We start from the raw sequence: 25,931 nt of genomic DNA, 5'->3' as shown, positions 1-25,931 counted from the left end.
GGGCGTTAACTAGCATTAGTTTAGTCAACTGAAACTATGACAATGAAAATGTTTGCAGACTACCTTTTCCCATGAGGAGGACAAGACTAAGATTAGCTAAAATAGATATTTTATGTTTAAAAAATTACAAAAAAAAAAACAGGTATAGTTTTTGTCAGTCTAAAATGAGACTCAAATGTTAAACCTGGACTGTTGGGCATTTAAAATCCATATTTCTCCACTGTGCATATAAGTTATGACAGTATTTTACCATTGTATTTTAAATGGATTTAAGGATTGACGGCGCATTCATATGAGTGTTTTACATCTATATTCATTCTGCAAATTGGCTGATGAAAGAAATTCAAAGAAAATAAAAGCATAACAGACTAAAATGTAAGGAGTCTTAACTAACTAAAGTAGAGTTTTTGTCTCATAATAAACTGTCAAGAGCAAAAACGACTAAACTGTGACTAAAACTAAATGGCATTTTGAGCTACTTGGACTAAATCAAAAACAGCTGCCATTATTAACACTAGTCTTAACCAGAACATCCTATCTGTAAGAAATCAGTTCAAATGAGTGTAAAATGAGCATGATTTCACAGTTAAATCAAAACACAAACTCGTCTGTTTTCTCCCCATTTTATTAATGTTAACACAACCTTATACATAAGATACAGAGCCTCGGCTATCAGGCCTGCACACATTCCCACTTTGAGCTGCACAAATCATCATGGCTTGCACTTAAAAATAGAGACAGAGCATATAATGCTGTATATTTACTGTATATAAATATTCATTTATACTGATTGCCCTTACATGACATTCATCAACAGACTACAAAAATGTCATATGTAAAACCATAGCTTTTTAGCCCCATCCCAGATTAGCACGTTTAAGCGCTGCAGCTGAAAAAGTACCTGATCCACCAAACTTTCTTCATTAAAATAAGAGAAAAAGTCAAAGACAGAAAAAAGAGATGAGGCAAACAGTTAAAAAGGTGAATGATAAAAAGGAGTGTTTGATGTGTTGTAAATGCTAGACAGGAGTAAAGTCACCAGCAGTACAAACTTTAGCGAATACCTCTCCCTTGGTCCCGACCACCCAAACTACTGCTCTGCATGCTGATGAGCTCGTTGCCATGACAAAGGGGCAGCCTTGGAGGCCATGAGGTTAACCGAGCAGTGGGGTGATGTGGCAGGAGTGTGTGTTTGGGGTTAAACGGGGTTAAAGGTTTGGGAGTGAAAGAGGCAGGTTGCACTTTGTGTGCATTTAACGGTATTAAAACATGTGAACGCTACATGCCACAGGTTAGAGTCTATTTACTAAAATCATTTAGAGCTGGCACCAAATGAAACCCTGTACAATGAATATGTTTACTCTGAAAAACCCATACATAAAGCTGATGGTTAATTAGATCAACATCTCATTGTCAAAGTTTTTGTTAAGGTAGCTGCTTAAAGAAGTTTTGTGTGTTTTTTGTCTTATGTGTAAAGTTAACATTATATCTAAAAGGGTTGGTAGGAATGACAAAGGGATTTGAGGTTCTTTGCTGCATTTCATAATGCAATGAAGTATGAGTAAATTTTTTTCTGGTATATTAGAGACCACATTTGATTAAAACCTTTTATTTAATTAAAATTGCATTGTCTTTATCTCTAAGAGTCTAGTATTGAATTCCCTTGACAAAATAAGAACCTCTTTTTTCTACATTAACAAAATATTAATCCCAGGATTGCTTATTCAGAAAAGAGCAGATTTTTAAATAAAAGATTTCTTACAAGATCGATAACAGATTTTTGTCCTTTCACAAGTGAATGCAATACATTCTCCAGAAAAAGAAATCCAAAGTTGTTCTAATAAAGCTTTGTGAAATCTAAACTGCTAAGTACACTGATAGTTTTTAGCAAAGACTTGTTGTTTACTGTGATGAGTTACAGTCTGGAGGCCAAATGATTGGTCCAAACTTGAGCATGTCTCCTATGTGATACATGCAGCATGGACATGAATAAAAAGTAATAGCTTCCTGGAACATTAAGGACAATTTACTTAATCTAAAACCGTGCAGCATGTGATGAGAATTTGGAGTGTAACTCTAGAGTGTATATGACTTGTCATAAGGGAGCCAAAACCTGCAGTCAGCCTCCTATAATCCCATAAATGCCACCTTACATTACAACTAAAACCTCTTTATATGCCCCACCATGGGCTGTCAAACTAAAACAGCCTGTAAGTAGAATGAAAGCATAAAAAAGTGAGAAATGCTGATGAAAAATTGGTGTGGGGGAGGGGTCTTTAGAGGGTAGTATCAGGTCAACTTTAGCTCGGATTATTTGTTAATGGGGTGATGCAGTTGGTAGATTAGAGCAAACACATGCTGTATATCCCCTGCTGTGTAACTTGCCCACAAAACTACATGTGGAGAAAAAAATCACAGCAAGTCTCATTTGAAATAGTCTGCTAGATCCTGGCTGCATGAAATACACACAGATCACCAGTATCAGGTTAGCATGTTTTGTTTACCCAACAAAGAAGGGCACTTATGTGACATATTAGTCATAGTAATGGTTAAGTAAATCTCCCTTTACTTTTAACAAGACAAGTGCATTTCTAACATATTATAGCTTGATTCATCTGAATTATGTACCACACAATCTGAGAAAAAATAGAGAAGTAGAGAGGAATGAGGAGGATAGTTATGGCAGAGATGTCTGTGGGGGAATAGAAAATAGAAATGAGCAATTACCCAGCCTTACAGACACACATTAAGTTGTCTTCTTGTGGGAAGAATATTCAGTATGTTGCCACTGGAGAGTTCCTTGGGACACAATCTGGTCTCACATCAGCCAAGATCTGTGGAAAATAGCAGCTGACTGACGCAGCAGCTGTTAATTATTTTCTAAACTGGCAGTACAGTGGACTTTAAGAGTTTAAAGAAAATCCAAGTTGAGCGGTCTCTTACTCATGACTCAGAATAATCTATGAATAAATGCAGAGGAATTAATAAGAAGAAAGTGAAGATGGAGAAGACAACAAAGAAGAAACAGCTGATGAAGAAGAAGACGAGGAAGCAATCCTCTCGCTGAGCTAAGCCTTCACCAAATTCATGGCACGCCATTAACACCCCCTCTCCCCAGCCCCAAAGGCGACTCTGCGTCTGATCTAGTCGTCTCCTTGGTGACACAAACACTAATCCCTCATTATGGGATGTAGGCTGCAGCGCCCCGAAGCCCCGTTTTTTTTTTATTCCCATATCACATCACTCCAAACGGAGCAGATTACTGTAATCTGGGAACACTGGAGCAGACAGATTAGATTAAGCTCATTACACACATAAAATATGGGAAAAGGGGTTAAAATCACCTCTGTCCATTGGTTAAACACACTTCAGAAGACACACATACATGCACACACAGAGTTTTTGGTCATCTCTGGCCTCCTTACAGCTCTGTGAGCTAGTGCCAAATGTAAAACTTTAGTTTTAAATAATCTGAAAAGAAACTAATAGAGCACAAGTAAGGTCAGTAAAGTCAACTGTCAAAGCAGCTTCCTGTAGTGTTAGTCGTGTTTAAGTGCAAATAAGCCTTCCTTTAATTTTAATGCTTGTTTAAAGAGCTGTGTCCCTTCATAATCACAGATTCATTATAATGAGTGTGGCAGGTGACTAACCACAGGCGACACAGGCTATACTGTAAGATTTACAGACAGAATCATCAGGTTGGGTCATGCAGTTGTCATTGAACGGCATCAAATCATGCTGAAGGCTCTTAAAGAAGCCGCTGTAGTGTAGTGTAGAGGGAGGGATGATATAACAGTACTCCAGCCAAATCTCCACTCCCTTTCATCGTCTCATCCAGTGCGTTTCCTTTTCAAAGATTCAAGCTAGAGCAAACAGAGAAGAACTTACACTAAATATATGCACCTACATGACAAGAAAACAATTATTACACTTAAAGTTCCAAGCAATCCTCACCTCACTATCCACCATCTTCAGTCTGCCCAGGCAATCCTTGGCAGCATCCTGTGAGGAGAAAATAAAAACATGACACATCAACATAGAGGTGGGAATTGGCCCAGTTATAGTCCTTAGTTGTTGTTTACTACACTAATTAGAGTTTCAGTGGGCTTTTACTCTCTGACCACGATCTTACTTTTTCCTTACTACATTTAAATACCAAACTTTCTACTCATTATATTCTTTTTATGATAGTGCACTCAGCGTAATGACTGAAAGTAAATACTTGGAATGATTTGGAACAAAAGTGGAACAAGACACCACCAATGACATGGAGTAGAACAGGAAAAACACCTGAAATGTTAGGCACTTTCTTGTTTATACATGCCACTCACATCACTAAGGATGGGGAGAATCTTAAGAGGCATGACATGATGTTAAAAATGCAGCAGAAATCCTTATAGCAAACAAAGTGGCAGTATCCAACACTATGATGACATCTTTATATCAAAGCTATGTGTTACTGGAAATATCTAATGTTCATGAAAAAAGCAGAGAATAACATACTATTAACAGAATGAGCTTCGTTATATGTATGCAGAATGATGCATGCATGTAATGTAACATCATCAACCCTGCCCACTGTCTTGCACGGAGTTTTCCAAATATAAACTGCTGCTTTCACACATCAGTTCAACCCATATTTATGCAAAGAAATTCACTGGGGGTAGGCAGGAGAAAGTGTTGTGAAAAGATTCTGCCATTTGTGTTCCTGCAACATTGAGAAATACAGCTTTTTATGTAGTAGGTATTACAGCTGTCAGCATTAAAAGGAACTCTGTATGATCAGACAAATTCACCATATTGATAGATATTTGTATCTCATACTGTATGTTTATTGATCAAAAGAACTCACAAGATATCTGCTTTTTGAGAAACTTTTAAATCAAAGTTTAAATAAACTCACCTGGATGTCGCCATGTTTTAGTCCACGCTGCAGTCTGGGTAGTGTGATGCCATAAAGCCTCAGCGGGTCCTCTGCTATTTCTATGCATTAGTTGCCCATTAAATATTTATATCATGAACATGATCTCGTTGTTAGCAAAGAGAAAATTGTGAAGACTTCAGTCTAAGTGTAAATCAAAGTAACTAAATATAATCATAGAGGCAAAAGGACTGTGAGTGGAGCTGAATTATTAGTGCCTGCTGAGTACGAGAGAGAGACTACCTGGGAGAGCAGTAAGTCAAGGTTGTGGACACCTGTACAGCTCCAAGTATTTCCTTTTACACCTGGCTTATCCTCATCATTTCTCAGTGTCTCAGTAATCACCTGAGCACTTTCCCTTTATACATGCAAATAAACATGGAGCCTCATTCACCTTTAATATCCTTTAAAATAGGATTATGTGCATTAACTGCTTTTTATTTTCTTCCTCTTATGTATACAGAGGCTCACCTAGTATAACACAGTGTTAAGCATATAGAGACATTATTAAAAAGATGCACTGGTGTGATTCATGCCATCCAGAGAAATTATCAACATTAAGGATTTATCTCATGAGTCTGTATATAGAAAGAAAACTCATGAGATAAATCCTTAATGTTGATAATTTCTCTGGATGGTGTTATTCACAAAATTCAAAGATATTGTTTCTGTTTAAGCTCCATTTAACCTGGTTTATGTCTTTAATATCAGAACTGACCAAAGTCAACTGGTCCATCTTGTAAATACTCTGTTTCTACAACACTGTGTTTTATAGCATGAGTATTTAAAAAACATAGGGGTAAAGGTCTGCCTAATAAATGCTCTGTTAGTATTTGCGGTATGTCGTCATTATTTCCTTTTTAAAGGCTGATGAAGGTGATTGGGGCTCCATGTTTAAGACGGAAAGCGTTCAGGTGATCACAGAGACATCAGAATATGTTGAGGATCGGACCAGGTGTGAAGAGCAGTACTTAGAACTATGCGGGTGTTAACGGCATGGACTTCCTGCTCACCCAGGTAGTCTCCCTCTGCCTCTCTCGGCTCCACTCCGCGTCTTTTTGCCTCTATGACTACAGTATATTCAGTTTTATTTATACTGAGGGTAAAGTCTTCTCGATTTTCTCTTCCCTAACAGTGCAATCATGTTCATAATATAGACATTTGTTGGCCAGCCTAATGCAGAGAACTAGTGCGGGCAGAGGACCGCTGAAGCCTCATGATGTCACACTACCCAGCTGACAGAAACATGGCAGCCTTCAGGTAAGTTCACAATTTGAAACTTTCTCAAAATTAAGGTCAATAATTAGTGCATTTTTTGGTCACATAAATGCCATGCTTTAGTGCCTCTTTTAGCACACTTTGGCAGCATCTCCCTGCAGCAACAGGATTGTTAAATAAGGACAACACTGCTACTTAATGTCTTCTTATTTCAGGTTAAATAAAATTCAGACAGCTAAGTGGACAAGTCAAAAGTTATCTGCACCTAGTGTTATCAAGCAGTTACCTTTATGGTGTTTTCTGTTCCTTTTTTCAAACTATAATAAATTCCTTTTTTCTGTGGTATTAGTTGCTGTCATTGAATGCTGCAAAGTCTACGATGTAACTGCTGTATTGCTCTGTGCTAGTATTCTGTTCTTATGTATTTATTTATTCACTTGTTTACGGATTCTCTAGGTTATCGTAAATATCTTCCTTGCATTGCATTTTTCAAAGACAAGCCCACAGGGAGCAGGAAGGATATTTAAGAGAGAAGGATATTTGCAGGTCTTCTTTACGATTATGTTTGTTTCACTGCTAATTATAATGGGTTTAATTTATGTAATGTTACTGATACATGAGAATGTATACCTGCTAGATCTATCAGAAACACTTTAAAGTTCGTTACATTTCCACCTTAGATACTCTGGTGTATTTCCTTTTTTTTTTTTTTTCCAAAGTAAAAGCAGGCCTGTAGGACCCGGACAGGAATGACATAACAAGAAGCCAAAATGAACAGAAACAGTTCTAAAATGTAGAATAGTAGAATTTCCAAATGTGACATAAAAGGGGAGATTAAAAGTCTTTGTCCACAGACAGCATTTTTTTTTTTTTAGCAGTGGCAGCACTAACCTCATTTTAAAAAGTGCTTTTCACCAGCGTTCCTTGTTGCTGCTTTTCTCGGTGGAATCCATGACATTTTATTCTGTATCATATTTCCATATTTCAAGGAAATATGACAGAAAACATGAAGACATGGGCAGCAGGTGTAGATCTGAAACTTGCACTCAAAAAAAACCGATATGGATTTGTTTACCTTCCACCTTTTTCAGGAGCCCCGACTCTTCTTGCTTCTTGGCAAGTAACGGGACGCACATTAACCTTTTCACCTACCTGCCACTTTGGCTGGTGGATTCAAAAATCTACCAGCTAATCACATTTTTGCCAGCCAATTTATCTCAACAAGCAGCATAATGAGATAAGGGATAGTATGAAAATCAAAAATTCTAGCATTCAAGTCATAGGGTATCTAATAAAGGGAAATGCTTCAACTATTTAAGAAAGTATTTGCATGCACTCCATCATGTTCGTGTCATTTTGAGGCATGTTTGAGTCTATATTGCAGTCAGGTAATAAAAATTCCAGTTTAATTACATTCAAGGCTCAACTGAGAGGCAAGATTATCTGTTTTTTTGTTATCAGCTTATTTTAGGGGAGTTATCACAATCATTATGGTTATGCTGAGTTGAGTGTTGTTACTCTTTCTACACCATGTCTTTGACCAGTTTGCTATACTTGTCTGTGCTGTGTGACATACAGGGGTACTGGAGATTAATGCAGCATTTTCCTGCATAATGTGTGTCAGACTTGTGGTTATTAAATCTTCTGTGCACTGTTCCTGCACTCTTACACTGGAATTCAGGCCTTGTTTTACTGTGATAGACTTCAGACGAACGAAAAATGGGTTTAAAATTTCGCCTGTAGACCAGCTGCAGCACTACTCATATGACATTGAGTCAAATCATCCCAGCACACAGACCACTGTAAACATTTGACAGCAGCTCTGACACAGAGATGAGGAGGAGGGGCTCTTTAGTCAACAAGTGATTAGGTCCACTCGCCTCTGATCATGAAGTCGGTAAAAACAACCAGAAAACTGGATCTCAGTTTTTGCTGTTTATAATTACCAAATCAGATTGTTACCTGCCCCATGGCCAGTAGGTTGAGCAAAATCACCAGACACCGCATTTGGCTGGTAGTGGTGATAGCAACTGAGGGAGAAATGGCATTGGCAGGTGTAACGCTGCTCCAAAAGTTGAACGGTTTTCATCTGAAAGCTATCAGTCTGATGACAGAAACAGCTGACGTTGAGGAAGTTCTTTTCCGCCCAAGGCGCTAAGAACACTGGATGACACTGGTTTTGAACTGAAAAGAAGTGCTGCCAGCAGAAAAAGTGCTGGCTGTGGACACAGGCCCTAATCAAGTATAGAAATTATGAGATTAATTGTGATTTAGAATTTTGATTGTTTGACAGCCCTACTAGCTGCATTTCAGGACCTGTGTTTATCACCTTTACTTCAGAAATCTTGTTTCATGGGGGTGCAAGGTGACCTTGTGGTCTAAGGTGCTACCCATGTACACGGGCGGCCCGGTTCAAATCCGGCCTGTGGCCCTTTGCCGCATGTCTCTCCCCACGCTCTCTCCCATTTCCAACTCTATCCACTGTCCTTCTCTATTGAATAAAGGCACGAAAAGCCCAAAAAGAAATCTTAAAAAAAAAAAAAAAGAAAAAAGAAAAGTTCATTCCCTCTTAACATTTCTCTTGCAGTGTTGTAATATCTCTAAATAGTCGCCATTTGCCAGCAAAGATTGTTTCACATCTGATCATATTTTCTGACCAATACTTCAGTCAGTGAGGATGACTACGGTGCAAAGAACAAGTACTCTGGCCACATCTGCACAAACACTCACACAGCCACACAGGCAGCACATAAAACATTTAAATAAAATGTTCTTATCTGATCCTGAACTCACCCTGTTGCCTTGGCTGGAGAATTTCTTTATCGAATCAGAAAGTCCTTGTGATAAACGCCGCAGCACGTTTTCATACTCTGCACATGTGGTGAAGGGAGATGTGGGTCACAAGTAAGAGAATTAACCAGAAACAGAACTAATTAATAAATCCCCCCAGAGAAATGTGCTCAGCTGCTCTTAAACACAAAACAGTGATAAAAAATAAGAACTATCCATAAAAGATTAAATAAAATAGAAGTAAGAATTGAAATAAGCATTTAGTGACAAGGAAATAATAAAGCCATGTACAAAGCTACATACATAGTGGTGTGTGCTGTGTGTTTGTGTTACCTGTGAGCAGAGCAGGAGAGCCTCTCTCCAGCTGTGATTTCTGCCACTGCAGTCTGTGTGTGACCTCTTTGTATTGATGGATGAGGTCAGACGGGGGATCCCGTCGCGCCTTTTTGTACTCTGCAAGCTGAGAGACAGACGTAATGACTGAGACGAGACCCTCTTGCCTTCTTTCCATTATGGGCATCAGAGAGGTGGACGTTGTGAACAGGTATCACACAGACAAACATAAACACACATAAATACCTTTCTCTCCAGCCGCTCCCTGTCATAGCTGAGGAGGCTGAAGCTGTGGAGTTTATACTGCGGTGGAGAGTTGTTAGGATGGCTGCTCCTGCTGCTCGCTTCGTGCCTGGGCTTGGACCGCGGAGATGGAGCCTGATCAAACAAACACACACACTGAGAATTTGCTGAGCTGACATTGTCTGTACATTTTTGAGTGCCAATTGTTTTAACATAAGTTATACTTGGTCTTTCTGTTATTAGTTCATAGACTCTGAAACCCTCTGCCTTAACAACATGCTGTACAAAAATCTCCAAGTGTTTCAAGTTGTTACAGTTGATGCTAAAATGGAGACAAAAAGCCCCCTGTCCTGTCTTCATCCAAATGGAACACAAATTTTATTTGGTACATAGACGGCACCATAGATGGAAGAGGAGGAAAATTACAGAGCTCTCGGCAGATACACATCCACACATTTCTTTAATTCATGTTTACTTTGACAAATAAAATTTGCTTGCTTTCTGTAGATTTCCACTTCTTCACATACATGTGTTTCTGTGACTCCCAAGATCTTGCTAATATGCCTAATATCAACTAGCTGTAACGGGAAAACACAGATATTATAAAACAAATAGGGCAAAGCTCTGAAAACAAATAAACTGAGCAATTATAAAACAAAAATAAAATGTAGGAAGTAAATACAGTAGTTTTTGTTTTACGTATTATTGTGTGTTTTCCATTTTTCTTTCCTGTCCACAGTCACGGCTTTTATCTGCTAGAACTGAACAGATTAAAATTTAATATGCTGCAAGTATGTCTACATTTGTTTGCTTCTTGAGTTTCCATTACTGCCCATAGAAGACAGATCAATACTGTTGTAAAAAGAGGAGCACTGAAACAGATACTAAGTTTCCAGTTGAAGCTAGTTTTTAGCTTGACTCATCAATATCAATATCCAGTTTTCAACATCAGAGGAACATCAGTTTGTAATTTGGGGATGGGTACACCCCTTTGCACTTTCTAACATTTGTTAAAATGGGTTGATGGTGTAGGAAGGGGAACATCCTACGCACCCGTTCCTTTTGTCTCTCTGGAGGAGAGAGGGAGGACACAGGCTCAAGGACGAGCCACTTCTCAGTCACCGGTTGAAGGTCGACTCCTGTTAAAGGCTCTCTGATTTTCACCCTCACCTCCAACTTGCCACCCGTAGCTTTACGCCCATCCATCACCTACAGAACATAAACACAATGTCAGACAAACCTGGTGTGTATACATGTGCAGTTTCTGTGCTTTAAGACCAGTCCAGACCAAAGATTTGTAACAACATTGTTTTAAAACATTGCTGTGACATCGCAGCTATCTGAAGTAAAAATCGACGAATCAAAAAAAATTACACAGAAATGGTTTAAAGACAACAAAGTGAATGTTCTAGACTGGCGGAGTTTGAGCCCAGACCTCAATCCAGTAGAGAATTTGTGGCTGGACTTGAAAAGGGCTCTTCATGCCAATCCAGTGCAACCTGACAGAGTTTGGGCAGTTTTAGAGTAAAATTGTATTGTCCAGATGTGCAAGCCTGACTGGGACCTATACCCACAGACTCAGTGCTGTGATTACAGCCAAAGATAAATCTACTAAATGCTGACTAGAAGGGGGTGAACATTTATGCAGTCACTTATTTACATTACATGTTTTCATTTAGTCAACATTACTTTATAGAAATCTGTTTTGATCTTGATATTCAATAGCTTTTTTTCTAAATAATCTGTCAAAAAAGCAAAATTATATTTATTATGATTGATTTATAAAATCAGAGAGCCATTGCTATAGAAAAGGTGCATTGTCTCCTTCAGTTGCAGTGGTGTGAACTGGACAGCTTTAAGAATGTTGCAGAGCGGCACATTAAAAACAGTTGCCAGTTTCATCTGTATTAAACACTCACCTCTATGATCTCCCTAACACTGCAGTGGTTTTCCAGGGCTTCTAGCTTCAGCTGAGCAGTTCCCACTACTTTGTCTGTCTTAAACAGGCCTCTAAAACAAAGAGAGCAACAGCATTGACACAGACATGATTGACATCCATTTCCAGAATTAATCATGAAAATGAACAAAGTGATCACAGTTTTTACCCTTTGTGAAGGACTTCAAACTTGATGCCTTTGGATTGGATGACTCGTTTGAAGCCTCGGTGTGCGCGGTTTATGTTGAGTTTGAACTGCTCTTTAAACTCTGGACTGCTGGTGCTTTTCACTGTGCTGGTTTTGTCCCTCTGAGCCTCCTCCTACACATGCAGAAGTGAACGAATTAAAACACAGCAAGTTAAAAACGCATCAAAATTTACATAATCAAGTCACTGAGTGTGGAAGAATCTTACCGCACTGGGGAAGGGAAACTCAAACTTCACACTGGCATCCAGATCGTTGGGTGAGACACCTAATGGCAGAGAGGTAGGAGGAAGTTAACACACATTTGACACTGAGGGCCGAGTGACTTCAAAGACACAGACTAGCTTAGAGTACCTGAGGGAGCTGGCAGGTTTATGCCTCTGATGATGAACAGTATCAGCTCATTGGGTGTCAGGTTAGAGTAGATCCTACAGGACAAAAGAAGGAGTCCAGATCATTCAGAAACATCACCCTGAGTGACAGACAGCAACCAGTCAGCATCAGTAAGAGCCAAACAATCCTGACGGCTCAATGAGTCACTGCCAGAGTCACCTAGCTGTAAGCTGAGTACGATACTGGGGCAGAGCCAGAGTGAGTCACAGTGAGTCACTCCGCATAATCTGCTAGCTCTGAGTTTTAAAATAAACAACTGATGAATATGTTGAGATTCTATAAATCTTTTTAAAGTCCCTCATAAATCGAAGCAAGATGACTCAGCTGACCACTGCATTTTCATCTGAGCCCGTGTTTCAGTGAAGTTCACACCATGAAGGACAGCTGAGGTAATGTTTAGTTTCTTTGAGCTGTCACAAATCATGAAAATTTAAATGTTTAGGCATTAATTATTCGTTTTTAGAAAACAGCTGCATGTTTACATACAAAAAAGGAATGTGTGAGACAAATCATGTACCAATCCACCAAACTGCTTTCAACAAGGTTCCTACACACTTTTAAAAATCAAATTTAAGACTTTTTAAGACCTTTTAAAGGCCTGAACTAAGAAAAAGTAATACCACTTTTGCATGGCCATCATTTAAAAATGTAAGGTATGTGACTTTCCTCAGTACCATAGACCAGGGCTGAATGTTTTTTATTTAATGTACTGTTTACAAAATGTCACATAGTATCGGACAAAAACATTTTTTTGGCCATAATTGCCCAACTTTAATGATATCTGAGCACATTAAATATATTTTTTTCTCTCAAAAAGCCATATGGTAATAATGATAAATATCATAATTTAAAAAATATTATAACTCAATATATGACATCTAGTATATATATTTTTTAAATAAATATTTTGGAATATCATTTAATAAAATATTAAGACTTTTTTGCAGGTGTGCTGAGCTGATTATAAAAAATCTATTAAAATTTGTGGAGGATAAAGATTAAAATCATATAAAGTTGGCTAGAAAACAAGGAGTGGATAAGGACATGTCTTAGTCAATGTGCCTTCTAAAATTTAAGACCTCTCACTGATAAAAAAAAAAATCAGAGTTTTCAAGACTATCAACAATCAAACAGCAAGAGAAATGGAAAATTGGCTACTAGAATAATACAAACATCTCAACTTTTAAAACCACTAAAAACAGCAGAGGAGATGTTTGACTTTTCTTCTGCTCTGTGTGCCAATGATTTTTTTAGTCATGACCTGTTGACCACAAAGCAATATACAAGTCTAACCTCCTATGTTCAGACCTTTAATCAATTGGTGGCTTTGTCATCGTAAACTTTGAAGAAGGGAGCAACAGTTCATACAATTGTTCAGTGGTCTTGAAAATAACTAGTGTTTTTCCTGATAACTGTAAAACTGCTAATGCGTTGATGCTAAGGTTTAAACTTAAAACTCAGGTGTTCAGTTTACCCCTGGCTCAGATCAACTTACCTCTTACCTGGGAGTCGAGCCCTTTTTTGGGAGGTCATATTTTTAGACAGCTTTGTTAAAGATTCAGACTGATAGTTTCATTTTAATTCTGTCTCATTTTTCCAGACCTCAGCAAAAGGACAGCAAAAGTAAAAATCGGCTCACTTTACCCCACTTGTAGGTTTACTTACTTGACAGTGTTGAAGGTCCTCTCCTCTGTGCGGCACTTGGGGACTGGCTGGCCCTTGGCATGGGCATTCTTCAGTATCTCAATGCTCTTCATACATTCCTCACAAAGTTTCTCAAATCTAAAGAGAAATAAGAGATGGCTCTTATTTACAAATGCTCATATCTCATGTGGTCATCACACAGAACGACCTGCTGCCATAAATGTCACCTGTCTGATCTATGCACACAAACACACATCTGTGTTTCTCCTATTATGGATAATTTAAAGAATTTTAGAGCACAGGGGAAAAACATTTTTTTCTGAAGCAATGACAGCATAAAGGGCATTAAAATATCTCGGAATTTCACAAAAGTAAACAGATTATCATGTTGTATGTGTCATGTAAACAAATAATCGATCAAATATTTAAACGGATGAAATAAAAGTTAAGCAGTACATATTATAATGATCAAACTCTTAAGAAAACAATTAAATCAATCACAGACATAACAATCTCTAGCTGTGCTGAGGTTTTAGTAGAGTTAATTGATGAGTCAAAGGTTAATGAAAAAATGTATGCTGTAAGACATTTAGACAGTATCATCAAATGTTTGCCACTCAAATTTGATCTTTTTATTAATTCTGATTTTAACAATCATTTGTTTTGGACTGGGGATTGCTGTTTGAAAATTTGGCTCTCATAAAGTATAAAGGGATTTTCCATGTCCTGTTGTGTCATAAAATGATGACCGGTAAAATGGTCAGGAGGCTGTTCTGTTTTGGGTCCTGGCAGTGAAATATTTGTGATGAGAAAAAATGAAATTACAGGTTTTAATTTCGATTTTCCAAAGATGAACTGATTTAGTATCGTAAACAGTCTCGTACATCTGTTGCCTATGCTAGTGGCCATACATTTATGTAACCTTGCAAAGCAGATGGATATGCCCGTTTCCTTGTTTTTCACTGGCGAATCCATTTTGCAAAGCTCCCATCTGCACCGTTTGGGCCCGGTTGGAAAGTGACAGGACCAATCAGCGATGAGGGACAGTACTTTCAGGCACAGCAGAGTCGTGACGTAAACAAGCAGCAGCAAGAGCTGGTACAGTTATGGAGGAAGAGATTTGCGTGGATACTGCTAAAGCGCCAGTTTTATCAGAACCTGACAACATTTTTTTGTTAAAAGAAGAACAAAGAACAGCAGTGAGTTGTTTTCTTTCAAAAACGACAAAAGTCGAGTACTTACATGTCTATAGTTGCCATGTTTCGCGCTATTCCTCAGTAGCTGCACACGCGAAGCTCAATAGCTGCTACGTCATGTGTTTTGTTGCTCTGATTGGCCCGTAGAGATGTGACAGACAGAACGTTCATCTAATCACGCTTTTTTTTTTCAAATCCTCCGCCTTTTCTCAAAAGTTTCCTATTGAAGCTTTCCCAGATGGATGTGTGAAGCAAATCCATCTGGCATGTCAGGTTAACATTTATGAGATTTCAACCCAAAATATCACTGTGAATATGAATAGAGTTACCCTTACTCATCATCAGCTTCTACAACCCTGTTATAACTTTGCTGTCAGTCATGGCTCACACTTCAAATTTACACAGAGTAGGTGAAGATTTATGCAATCACTTATCTTACCTTACATGTTTTCATTTAATTGAAATCACTTTGTAGAAATCTGTTTTCACTTTGACATTAAAGAGTGTTTTGTTGTCCAAAAAAACCCCAAAACAAATTATATTGACCATGACTGATTCATAAAATTAATGAAAGGATAAAACATCCAAGGGGGTGAATACTTTCTATAGGCCCATACTGTGGTTCTTGCAAAAAATAATCTATAATTTGGCTCCCACATAAGGCTGGGATGAGTACCACAGATTTAAATAAATATATGAAAAAAATGAATGAATAAAATTTCCATTATGGCAACAGAAAACAAGTGTAATGAAATTGTTATATATGAAGAGTATGAGGAATGTCTCTTACTTCAGAGCCTCAGCAACACTGCCCATCTGAGTAAACTGTTGAGAGTATCCCAGACATTTCTGTAGAAAGAGGCAACAAAAGAACGTGTGGGTATGAAAACATAGCCAAAGACAATAAGACAGAAAACAATAGTTGATTGGACATCCGTCCATCAGCTGCACAACCAGGAAACGTGATGAATAATCTTGAAGGTGCTACTGGAACCTACTTCAGGGTTTAAACAAGAGATTTGAAAGGTGCACTTCAACTGATGATGTATTTCAGGTAAAAGGAGAAGTTTGGCCTGACCTCATGCTGCTTCCGCATAAGATCCATGAGGCCGTGGTACTGTTCACTGGAGCGAGGTGAGAGAGGAGAGGAACGAGATCGAGCCAGGGAATAGTCCTCCTCACTAACTGGAGTGCTGGGAATCTGTCAAGTAAATGTGGTTGGATGAAATAATAAGTGGAGTAGTAAAAGAAAACATTTAGAAAAATTAGACATTACGTAGGCCAGTCCCATGAGTCACACCAATTCATTTAAACTTTGAATTAATTTTTTTGACCCTTCAAAAAGCCCCTTATGACTCACTTCAAGGTTCTGATAAGCCCTCAACTGAATCTCAAATCAGCTGTTCTTAGTAGAACCTCTATCTATCTGCAAGAAATGATAAATATCAGTTTCTAAACTGGTCTGATATTCTACAGACTGAGAGGAAAATAAACTAACTGAGGCACAAGCATAATATCCTTAATAATGACAATGCTGGACTGTGACAGAGGGAAAACATGGATCATATGAGACAAAGCTGCTAAATGAAAATGAGACAAAATGAAAGAAAGTCATGTGGGAAAGGAGGCAACTAGATGAAAAACAGAGTGGAGACATACTGAGAATATGCAGAAGAAATCACACACTCACAGGTTGAAACAAAAACACATGTAAGGCGAGACCATGATGAGCACAGAGGTGTTTTGGCTCCCTTCCGTGCTTCCTTTCTACCGTCTATTTCTGTCCCACTTTGTGTGAACACACCTCACATGTTTGGTCTCTCTTGTGACAAGTTCACAAACACAAAATCATTTTTGTATCTCTTTCTAGATTTATGTATATGGTAATATCCTTATAACCTTGGTGATATCAACAGGTAGGCCAGACTTGGCAGCAGAGATCATGGGGTCCAGTCCCTTTGCATGTCTGAGGTGGTGTGCTGCTCCACTCATGTCCTTTAAAAACACACAGAAATAACAGATGATGTTTCTGTCAAATCACGAGCATAACAGAAGTTCAAAACTTCATGAAACAACAGGAAGCTGTTATAACGGCACATTTGAAATATAAAGATGGCAGGGGACCATAAACTTGACAGGAAAAAAGGGACAAAAACGATAGAAAAATAGTGCATAGCCCACCTTCATCTGTTTGGAGCGCAGCGCTGCTCGCAAAAAAGATTGTCGCCGTAGCAACAGGAAATCCACTTGCTGCTGAGCTACAAGGATAATTAGGAGACACATAAGTCAAACTGTGCCTCCAGTAACACTCAGACACTTTGTATGACATTTTTTGTGAGCAGGCAGGTCTGCATGCTACTCTCTGAACCCACCTTTAGGTCCCAGTTTTACAGCTGCAGTGCCCCCAGGGGCCTGGGGAGCCGGGGACTTTGCTTTCTGAACGGCTGGACGCATTGCAGGCTGTTAGGACAGAAATATGGGGTTGGGATTACAAGATTAGGGCAATAATCACACGCTGATTTTTAACACTATCCCGTCCTCTTGACCACTTCAGACATGACAGGCTTTATCTAACTTAACTATTTAAACAGCTAAGGTTTAAATAAATGTAATGGACAGTAACTCCTCAGTTATTAACAGGCTGGAGCTGGAGCAGAGAAATTCAAAACAAACTGCAGAAGTTGGCGATGCATCTAATAAAATGAATGTTAGCTTTGGTTGAAAGGCAACTAATCCCATTCCTTGGCTCATCATTAAAAAACTGACCATTTGGTAGCAAGTTTATCTCTCTTTTTACCTTTGCCATCTCTTTTTGCCCTTCCTCTTCCTCGTCCTCTCCGTCTGCATCCTGATTGGCTATTTTCATAGCTGTTTCCAGGACGCCCATGAAGTTCTGCTGGCCCCCCTCTGAGCCCTGAAGTGGCGGACAGCCTGGAGAAGCAGGATAAACATGACTAAATGTAGATATGTGATGCAACCTGGAAGCAAAGACCTGAAAGTACCCTGCAGGAGGTTACCTGGTGGCACAGGTAGATCGGATAAGCTGACAGGTCGTCCAGCTTTGTGAGCTCGAATGGCATCTTGGTATTGCTGTTTGAAAAAAGACATTCATTCAGTCATTCATTTGAAAGAAAAAAAACATTTTCGCAGACAACTTACAAAGTATTCTTAAAGGCAAGAGTGGTCAATCACAATGACGAGTGTCCTTTTGGCAAACAATGGCAAACACAACATTATAACAACTGAAGCGTCACGAATATCTCTGTTCTGCCTCAGTTAAATCAATTTTCTTTTTTTCTCTTTCAATAGCCAAAAATAAGCAACAGAGGATAAAAAGTGAGTCACACTACAGTTATTCTGGGAGATTAAAACGACCAAACAGCAGTACAGAGCCAAAATACTAAATGAATCACAAAAAGCCAATCTTTGAGAAATTCAAATTCCTTGTTTGATTTTTTTGGGTAAGATTATGAACAATAGATCTGTTTCTTTACGGAAGAACGCTAGCTGTAAAACAGAGACAACAATTTTCTAAGTGCACAGTTTGTACTTTGACAATGCGCTGGTGCATGCGAGCCTTCCGATCATCTCCTTTGGTTTTGGCACCCTCTGCTGCCGACTTGTAAATGTCCATCCTCTGCTGCAGGGCTTCTGCCAAACTGCTGGGAGCAGGAAGGTCTGCATGGATCACACACAGAAACATGTGTGACAAACACGGCACTATTCCCAAAAAATTAATAAATATATTAATAATTAAATTTAGAGCTCATGATCTCTTACCGGCTGTGGACACCTGGGTGGGTGCAGGTGCAGGAGCAGCGGGTGCAGCGGGTTTAGAGGAACACTGAGGAGGAGGTGCAGAGTGTTCTGCTACTACATCTCCTGCATATGATCAGAAATCAGTGGAAGGATGGAGATAGTTTATCATCAGTATGAACGTTAGAAAAAGCAACAAGATGGAAAATAAAATCAAGCCAGTCTGCAAAAGTACATGCCTGATGAGCTGCCTGATCACATGATCGTTACAGGTTTGTTTTTTTTTAAGCCTACCTGTAGCAAGAGTGAATAAATTATTCTCAGCACTTTACTCCTTATTTTCTGACACTTTATCACTGTGCTCAAGTACATTGAATACAAATCAGTTTTAATTTTAACTCTAGGAACATTTGGCTACTTTCATTCCACATTCAGATAAAATAGTACAAATATCATAACTAAAAATATTTAATTCAGAAAAGGATGAATTGGCTTTACTGGGGAAAAAAGTCAGATTTATCTTTACCAGGGTATACAAAAGAATTAACACATTAATGTATCAATCAGCCTAATTACAATACAGTGATATAGTATATAATTCTGTAATGATTCATTCAGCTCTTTTTTTAAAAAATATTCTTCAGCTAATATTATCAAACCATGAAGTTTTCAAAGCGGGGCTTTCACTTGCAACAGGGAAACACTACACCATTTAGGCTACTCCTAAATGAACTATGACTCCTATCTTTTGCATTAGCAGCCTTGGTTTTTTCCTGAGATTATCAAAGAAAAGAGAAAATTCCCTTATATCCTGCGAAGGAATATCGTAAAATTAGGTTTCAGTCTTAACTGTTCAAAAATCCTCACTGCTTTCAGTTTTAAAGCAGTGAGGATTTTTAGCCCACCGTCACTAAGGTCATATACTTCTAAGCTTTCCTTATCAATATTAAACCAGATGACACATCATGAAAGCTAAATAGCATGCTAAAGAGTCAGAGCACCAGAACACCTGAATGAAGGAAGGCTAATACCTTTAGTATGCAGCTTATAAAGGTTCATATGTTTAGTGGCTTTTGGGGTAATGGAGTTGCCTTTATCAGACATAACATATGGCATATTTTGCCATATTGATGATTACTACACTTATAATTAGCAAGGGAATAAAAAGATATGTACTACATACCTTTCAAGTTTTAAAAATCTGGTTAGGTAATGTTATGTTTTTGTTATATATTTTTTTTAGGGGTGCCAAGAGGAGATTTAGGGGGTTCGGGGTTCAAGATAGCCACCAGGTGCCCTGAGATCAGCTCTTACTAATTTGGTGGCGATTAAAAAACAGCCTTTAAGATTTAGTTTGTTTCAGTCAAATATGGTAAACATAAATATCATGTACAACAGGAACTGCAGAGGCTAAGCATGTAAATTGCAAGTTAAAACTAATGTGCATCCTTCAGTTTTGTTTTACTGATTTTTCTTTTTTTTATTGTTATTGAATAATTACACTTTTTTCAAACTCTGTAGTAATCAATATGAAGAGAGCATAATGTGTTTTATATGTTGGTAAACTGTTTACAATGACTACAAGTTACAGCCCAGGAAGGATATCTCTCTGATAGACTCCCTCTGTGCTTACTAATAACACTGTTCAAACTTGTAACACAATCTGAAAAATATCATGTTTATCAGTGTTTTCAAAAAAATGTATGGACTTTATTATATAAGTTGTTCCCTCATTTTCTATTTTGCCAGGAAATCTCAGCTCAGCCCCATTAGAAAAAATAATCACAATAAAAACTTTAAAAGACTATAAGAAGTGGGCTATTGACATAAAATTCAAAACTCAGGATCAATCCTGTAAAATTTTCAAACTTACCAGGAGGAGGAGGTAGCGAGCTCAGGTCTACTGGTTCATCTCTATCCACGGCCTCAACCAGCAGGTCAAGCTTCTGCATGAAGGAGGATCACCTCTTTGAGGATTTCATTTTCTTTTTACAATCTACATAAAAAACAGGCTCCCTCATGTAGCAACCATTAAAAAGGTTCTGTTACCTTGGCTGTGAGGTAGTGCTGTTTAGCCAGCTCAATGTCTCCACTCTGTTTGGCGTGTATAGCAGCCAGCTTATACTCTCTCTGTCTGGACAACACGGCCTGTTTGAGCTCTGAGAGAGGGGGTCAAGTAGAGTTGATGTATATAGCATGTTTAAAACAACCAAGGTTGACCTAAGTACTTCACAGGATAGAAAGATAAATCAGGAAACGAGAACACATCACAAAAAAAATTGAATAGTAAAATCTATTAGGATTAAACGTCCTTATCTTAAAAGGAAGGCAAAAAAGAAAAGCTGTGACTTTAACAACAATCTCAATAGGCCAAAATAGGGATCTGGAATTATTTATTTTTTAAAAACTGATTAATTTATTTTTTTGTTGCATTTTAAAATTCCACAGTTTTGCATCTATAACCGTTTTTGTTTCATCACAGACTTTTGCACAGTCTTAAACTAAGGGGTAACTGACTTCCTGTTTGGATACAAACCTGCTTTGTTTTTAAGGAAAATGAGGAACTTAAGGTAGATCAAAGATTATGACATTAACTTAAACCCAGAAAAGTTGGTGGATTGAAAAGGAAATAAGGGAATAAAAAAGGCAACAGCTTGATGTCACAAGGTAGATACAACTTGTCTGAGAGTTTTTAAAATGAAATGAGCATTCAAGGTGCAGTACAAGCTGCAACAGAAGTATGCTGAAAGTGACAATAAAGCATGCAAGTGACGCAATTTTAAAAACCTATGAACTAATTATGGACCTTAATCACATCCCAATCAATGCATTAGAACTAATATTCAGGAATGTGGGCAGATTTAATTTGGAGCTGGAGCTGGAAGCTATTCCACAGGTTCAGAGCAGCTACAGCAAAACTTAATTACCCTTGGTTTTGGGCACATCCAGGAGCAGAACTTGTTGCTCTAGGTGAAGCATGACCATGGAGTGGTTAAATTTAGTAGGCTGGTACCAATCCATTAAAAAGCCAAAAAAAATTTAATTCAATCCTGTAGCGAACAGAAAGCCAGTGAAAGGAAAGCTGCAAATGGATAATGTGGTCCCCTTTTTTCTTTGCCTGTGAGGAGGCCCAGCAGTTGCATTTTAAGAGCTACATGGACAACTAGTCCAAATTCTTTAATTATAAAGCATAACAGTGCTTGAGTCAACATTTTATGAAACTTTTATCCCCCTTACAAAAGTCATGGATGCAAGAGTATAAAAGAGAGGACAGTAGTAAATAAAAGGAAGAGTGGGTTTAAATTTTCAGGAAGAGCATGTTGTTTTGTTTCGCCTTTCTGTCAGCATTAACAAACAAGAAAAGCTGATAATCTCATAGTTTTGATGCCTTTGCATGTAAACGTTTGTAAACAGTTGTGAGGATAAAACCATGTGGTTCATAGTCACACCGAGTGTTATATATTAAAGGTTGGGTATTCACACACAACTGTTGTAAGTTTCCAATAAGTGATGTCTTTCACAGCTAGCTACTTATTGATGTGCAAGTGTTTTTTTTTAAGGCATCAGAAGACAATATGATCCATATGAAGGTTTACCTGAGTGCTGTGTGTCCGGCTGGCTGGGGGTGAGTGGAGAGATGGCGGGTGTTTCTGGGGTCATGGCTGTGGCAGGTTTTTGGGGTGGAGTCAGATGGACTGGTTTGGAATTTGGAGCTTCTGGTGCAGCCTCCCTGAGTGGTTTCTGATTTGTGGGAGGAGAGGGCATCAGTGCTGGTTCTGGCAGTACTTGTTCCTTGATCGTTGCAGACTCAGCTGTTGTGTTGGGTTTTCCACCGAGAGCAACAGGAGGCGGCATCTCCTCCTCATTGATTGGTTTTCCTTTCCTGACAGATGTCAACATGGACTGCAGTGTCTAGGGTCAAATAAGAAAATGAAAATGAATATGTTTCATATTTAACAGAAGGTAAATGTGGAAATTCAGGAATATCAATTCTAAGAGTTATATAAAAGTATGTCTCCTTCTCTATTTTACCTTTAAGCCACGGTCATATCTCCGAACTTTGCTGTTCTCCCCAGCAGCCTTGGCATTGGATATGGCGATGGTATAATTTTCAATACGCTCCAAAAGACGGTGCTCTACCCCTGATGCACCACTAGGAGCGGCAGGTGGAGAAGAGTGGGATGTGATGCTCACTTTGGGAGCATTTGGTGTGACGGCAGGAGGGGTGGGAGCAGGAGTTTCATCCTCGTCATCCTCTAAAACCTCATTCAATTCAGCCTGTACAAGAGACAGAAAAGTACACAGTACATGAAAACACACAGAAAATATAAGCAATATAAAAGTTTGTTCACAGTTGATCTTTTGACCACTGACTTGATAACAAAAGATGATGATTTGATTTCTAAATTCCCAAAACATAATGATAATCAGTTTGTCATCATATTCAGTGTTTTTTTCTAAAAAAAATCAATTTCAGCAACTGGGAGAAGTTAAAGCTTGTCAGTAGTTGGTATTTCTAAATAGTTCATTCTTAGTTAACTTGTCACTAAATCACTGCGTTGCTTGTTTTAAAAAAGAGTTGAGAAAAAGCAATGTGAAATGGTTACCAGCAGATCATCATCATCCAAATCGTCATCATCTAACTCCTCATCATCCAGGTCTTTCATACAGAGGGCGGCCATCTGCTCTATTTCAGCCATGGGAACAGGAGCTAAATAAAAACAAAAGCATCACAGATAGCATAGAATCCTTTTTAAATACGGAAACATAAGCAAGATTATACAGATGAGACAAAAAAGTGAAAACTGCTACACAATGGAGGATGAATATAGTTGAGGGTACATTTTAACCTTTATTTTGACAGGAGTATTTACATTATGAAAGAGAATATCTTTAACAAATGAGTCCTGGCTAAGACAGCAGCACAAAGTGTCACACAAAAAAACAAAAACAGACAACGATCAATGAGAAATTCCATACGGAAACAAAGTTAGCAGCACTCAGCAGTAAACGGATCGAATGATCCTTTATCTGAACAAATACTAAAATAAAGTTTATGGCCATCCTGAAGCTCACAACAAGATGGTGAAATAAAAATATTACAAGCTCATTAACCAAAGATGGAGACTTTTTGTGAAACTACATACATAATAATTCCGTAAGACCAAACATTACAGCGACTAAATGTGCAAGGGAATTAATCAAGATTAAATTTTGCATCATATAAACAAGATATTAAGATAAAGATATACTTCCCATCCCTAGGTTTGATTATGTGTGGCAATTTTTTTTATTTGTTAAAACATATTTTGGCCACAAAAATATGTCACCACTACTTCAAAAACATACGATAGGTAACGTAATCTACTTTTTAATGTATTATTTGTTGTTTTTATTGATAATTTTCTATTATTTGTTCTTATTTCTTTTCATTTGTTACTTGTTTTCCAGAGTGCTAAGAGTTAAAGAGTGTTTCAGGATGTTTTTCAACTGGAAGGTTGAGGGTTAGATCCCAAGCTCCTCTAGTCACATGCCGATTCGTCCTTTGGCAAGACATGCATGTGGACATGTATGAATGTGGTTAATTAATACTGATGGCCAATATACACAGCAACCTTGCCATCAGTGTGTGGACGTGGAATGAATGGGCGTGAATGGATAAGGGTACAAGCAGAGGTCCATTTGTGTTTGATAAACATGATCTTAATATTAGTCATTATCAGTTATCTTGTGTTTTACTCAAATTAATATCAGTCAAAATAATCATGATTATGAACTGCCATTATCAAGTTGCCCTACAGTGTTAGAAATCAGTTGTTAACATAAATACAAGACAGTCGGTTTCCAGTGGCCTAGTGTTTGGGTCACACCCCATGTTTGAAGGCTATTGCTCTACAACTGGTGTTGACTTAGGTCATGGTGTGACCTGTGTTGTGCTAATTTTGGCCATTTTTAATGTTAGTCTTCATCTTTAGATTAAATGCCTTTTAGTTTTAGTCAAATTGTAGTTCCTTCAACTCTCTATAGTTTTAGTTTAGTTTTAGTCAACAAAGACATTTTAGTCCAGTTTTAGTCAAAAGAAAGTGATTAAATTTTACTCTATCACTTTAGTTGATGAAGGTAGTTGATTAACATTTATAGTCTTAGCAGAATTAGTTGACAAGATTAACACAGGACACATAGCTTCTTCCTGCATGCCATTCCTCACTTTCTCTTCCCTGTTTCCGACTCTATCTATTGTCCCCCTCTAGTAAAGGCACTGGGGCTCCAAGCTGAATCAAAGACAGACACCAATATTCTCTCCCTCTGTTGTATGAAGAAGAATAACCAAGAAGCTCAAACCAGAGACAAATGTAGTGGCAGCATGTTACACTAAGTCTATCACTGAGTGAAGATGAGGTTGCATACATACAAAGACAATCGCCGTAGTGAAATAGAGATTTAAAAAGTAACTTGAATTATTTTTTTTCTTATAAAGGACTCCAACTCACCTCTGCCTTCACCTTTCTTCCCCTGAGATCTCCCTCCTCCACCTCCCACCAGACCCAGCAGCTCTGCTTCAAGGTCTTCATCGTTTCCATCATCATTCATACCTCCATCCGGAGACAGGTCAAGGAGCAGCCCCATCTGAGACATAGGTACAGACAGACAGGTAGAGAAAGAGGGGTGAAAAGCTGCTGAATCATATTTGTTTACATAACAAGAGTAGTAATTGTCAACAGAGATAGTTACCAGACATGCACGTGTTACCTGTTTGGCTCGTGCTGCCCCTTGTCCCCGGGGAGGAGGGTTTCGACTTCGGCTCATGGACTCTCACTATCGTTACCTGGCAGGTAACATGACATTCAGTTAATTATTTAAAAAAAATAACATAGAAAACAGTGTGATACTACAGTGTATGCAATAGTAGGGACTCAACATTGACAATATCAACGACTTATGCTGTAATCGCTCATAATATTAATACAGTTACCACTTTCAGCCTCAATAACTGTTGTTTGCAGCAGCTAGCATAAAATCCACTCTTCATAGAGCTCATGAATAAGGGAAACCTTTACCTTGTCAGTTTGACGGTACGTAATGTTAGCCTAGCAGCTAGCTGAGTCGGCTATTCGCGTCCAAAACCGCTTAGAACCAACGGTAGAAAAAGCACGAAACCCTCAAAAGGAGGAAATTCTTTTCCTCGACCAATTCGAGCTATCAAAACACCACGGCAAGATCTGGAATTTACTTCCTATATTTCGTCTCCCATAGCGACGCACGTCCCGCTTTACGGCTACACGAAACACGCCCATT

At 38.4% G+C, this 25,931-nt stretch overlaps 1 protein-coding gene across 1 annotated transcript; it reads right to left on the bottom strand.

Annotated features, from left to right (window-relative positions):
* Positions 1-621: 621 nt before the first annotated feature.
* Positions 622-25,891, bottom strand: cc2d1a (coiled-coil and C2 domain containing 1A). The gene is made up of 28 exons (XM_041785081.1): positions 25,694-25,891; positions 25,386-25,461; positions 25,127-25,262; positions 23,243-23,346; positions 22,668-22,913; positions 22,232-22,547; positions 20,685-20,794; positions 20,509-20,581; positions 18,660-18,761; positions 18,430-18,557; positions 17,897-17,969; positions 17,677-17,810; positions 17,252-17,339; positions 17,061-17,137; positions 16,779-16,874; positions 15,958-16,080; positions 15,670-15,728; positions 13,705-13,821; positions 12,001-12,074; positions 11,856-11,914; positions 11,611-11,762; positions 11,425-11,515; positions 10,559-10,714; positions 9,509-9,640; positions 9,263-9,389; positions 8,933-9,009; positions 3,955-4,002; positions 622-3,863 (listed from the first exon to the last, which is right to left on the bottom strand). Exons 2-28 carry the CDS (start codon positions 25,440-25,442, stop codon positions 3,831-3,833), a joined length of 2,988 nt encoding a protein of 995 aa, XP_041641015.1. The 5' UTR covers positions 25,443-25,461; positions 25,694-25,891; the 3' UTR covers positions 622-3,830.
* Positions 25,892-25,931: the final 40 nt, after the last annotated feature.

Source organism: Cheilinus undulatus, linkage group 4 (genome assembly GCF_018320785.1).
Source record: "Cheilinus undulatus linkage group 4, ASM1832078v1, whole genome shotgun sequence".
NCBI classification, from domain to species: Eukaryota; Metazoa; Chordata; class Actinopteri; order Labriformes; family Labridae; genus Cheilinus; species Cheilinus undulatus.
The sequence above is the reverse complement of the archived record's forward strand: the minus strand, read 5'-3'. Positions and strand labels throughout refer to the sequence as shown.

Excerpts from the sequence above, each read along its gene's own strand:
- cc2d1a (XM_041785081.1), bottom strand. The coding sequence starts at position 25,442 with ATGAGCCGAAGTCGAAACCCTCCTCCCCGGGGACAAGGGGCAGCACGA. Across the intron at positions 11,763-11,855 it reads AGTTTCCCTTCCCCAGTGCG|GAGGAGGCTCAGAGGGACAA; the intron begins GTAAGATTCTTC and ends CTGCATGTGTAG. Across the intron at positions 3,864-3,954 it reads TGAAGATGGTGGATAGTGAG|CTTGAATCTTTGAAAAGGAA; the intron begins GTGAGGATTGCT and ends TGTTTGCTCTAG.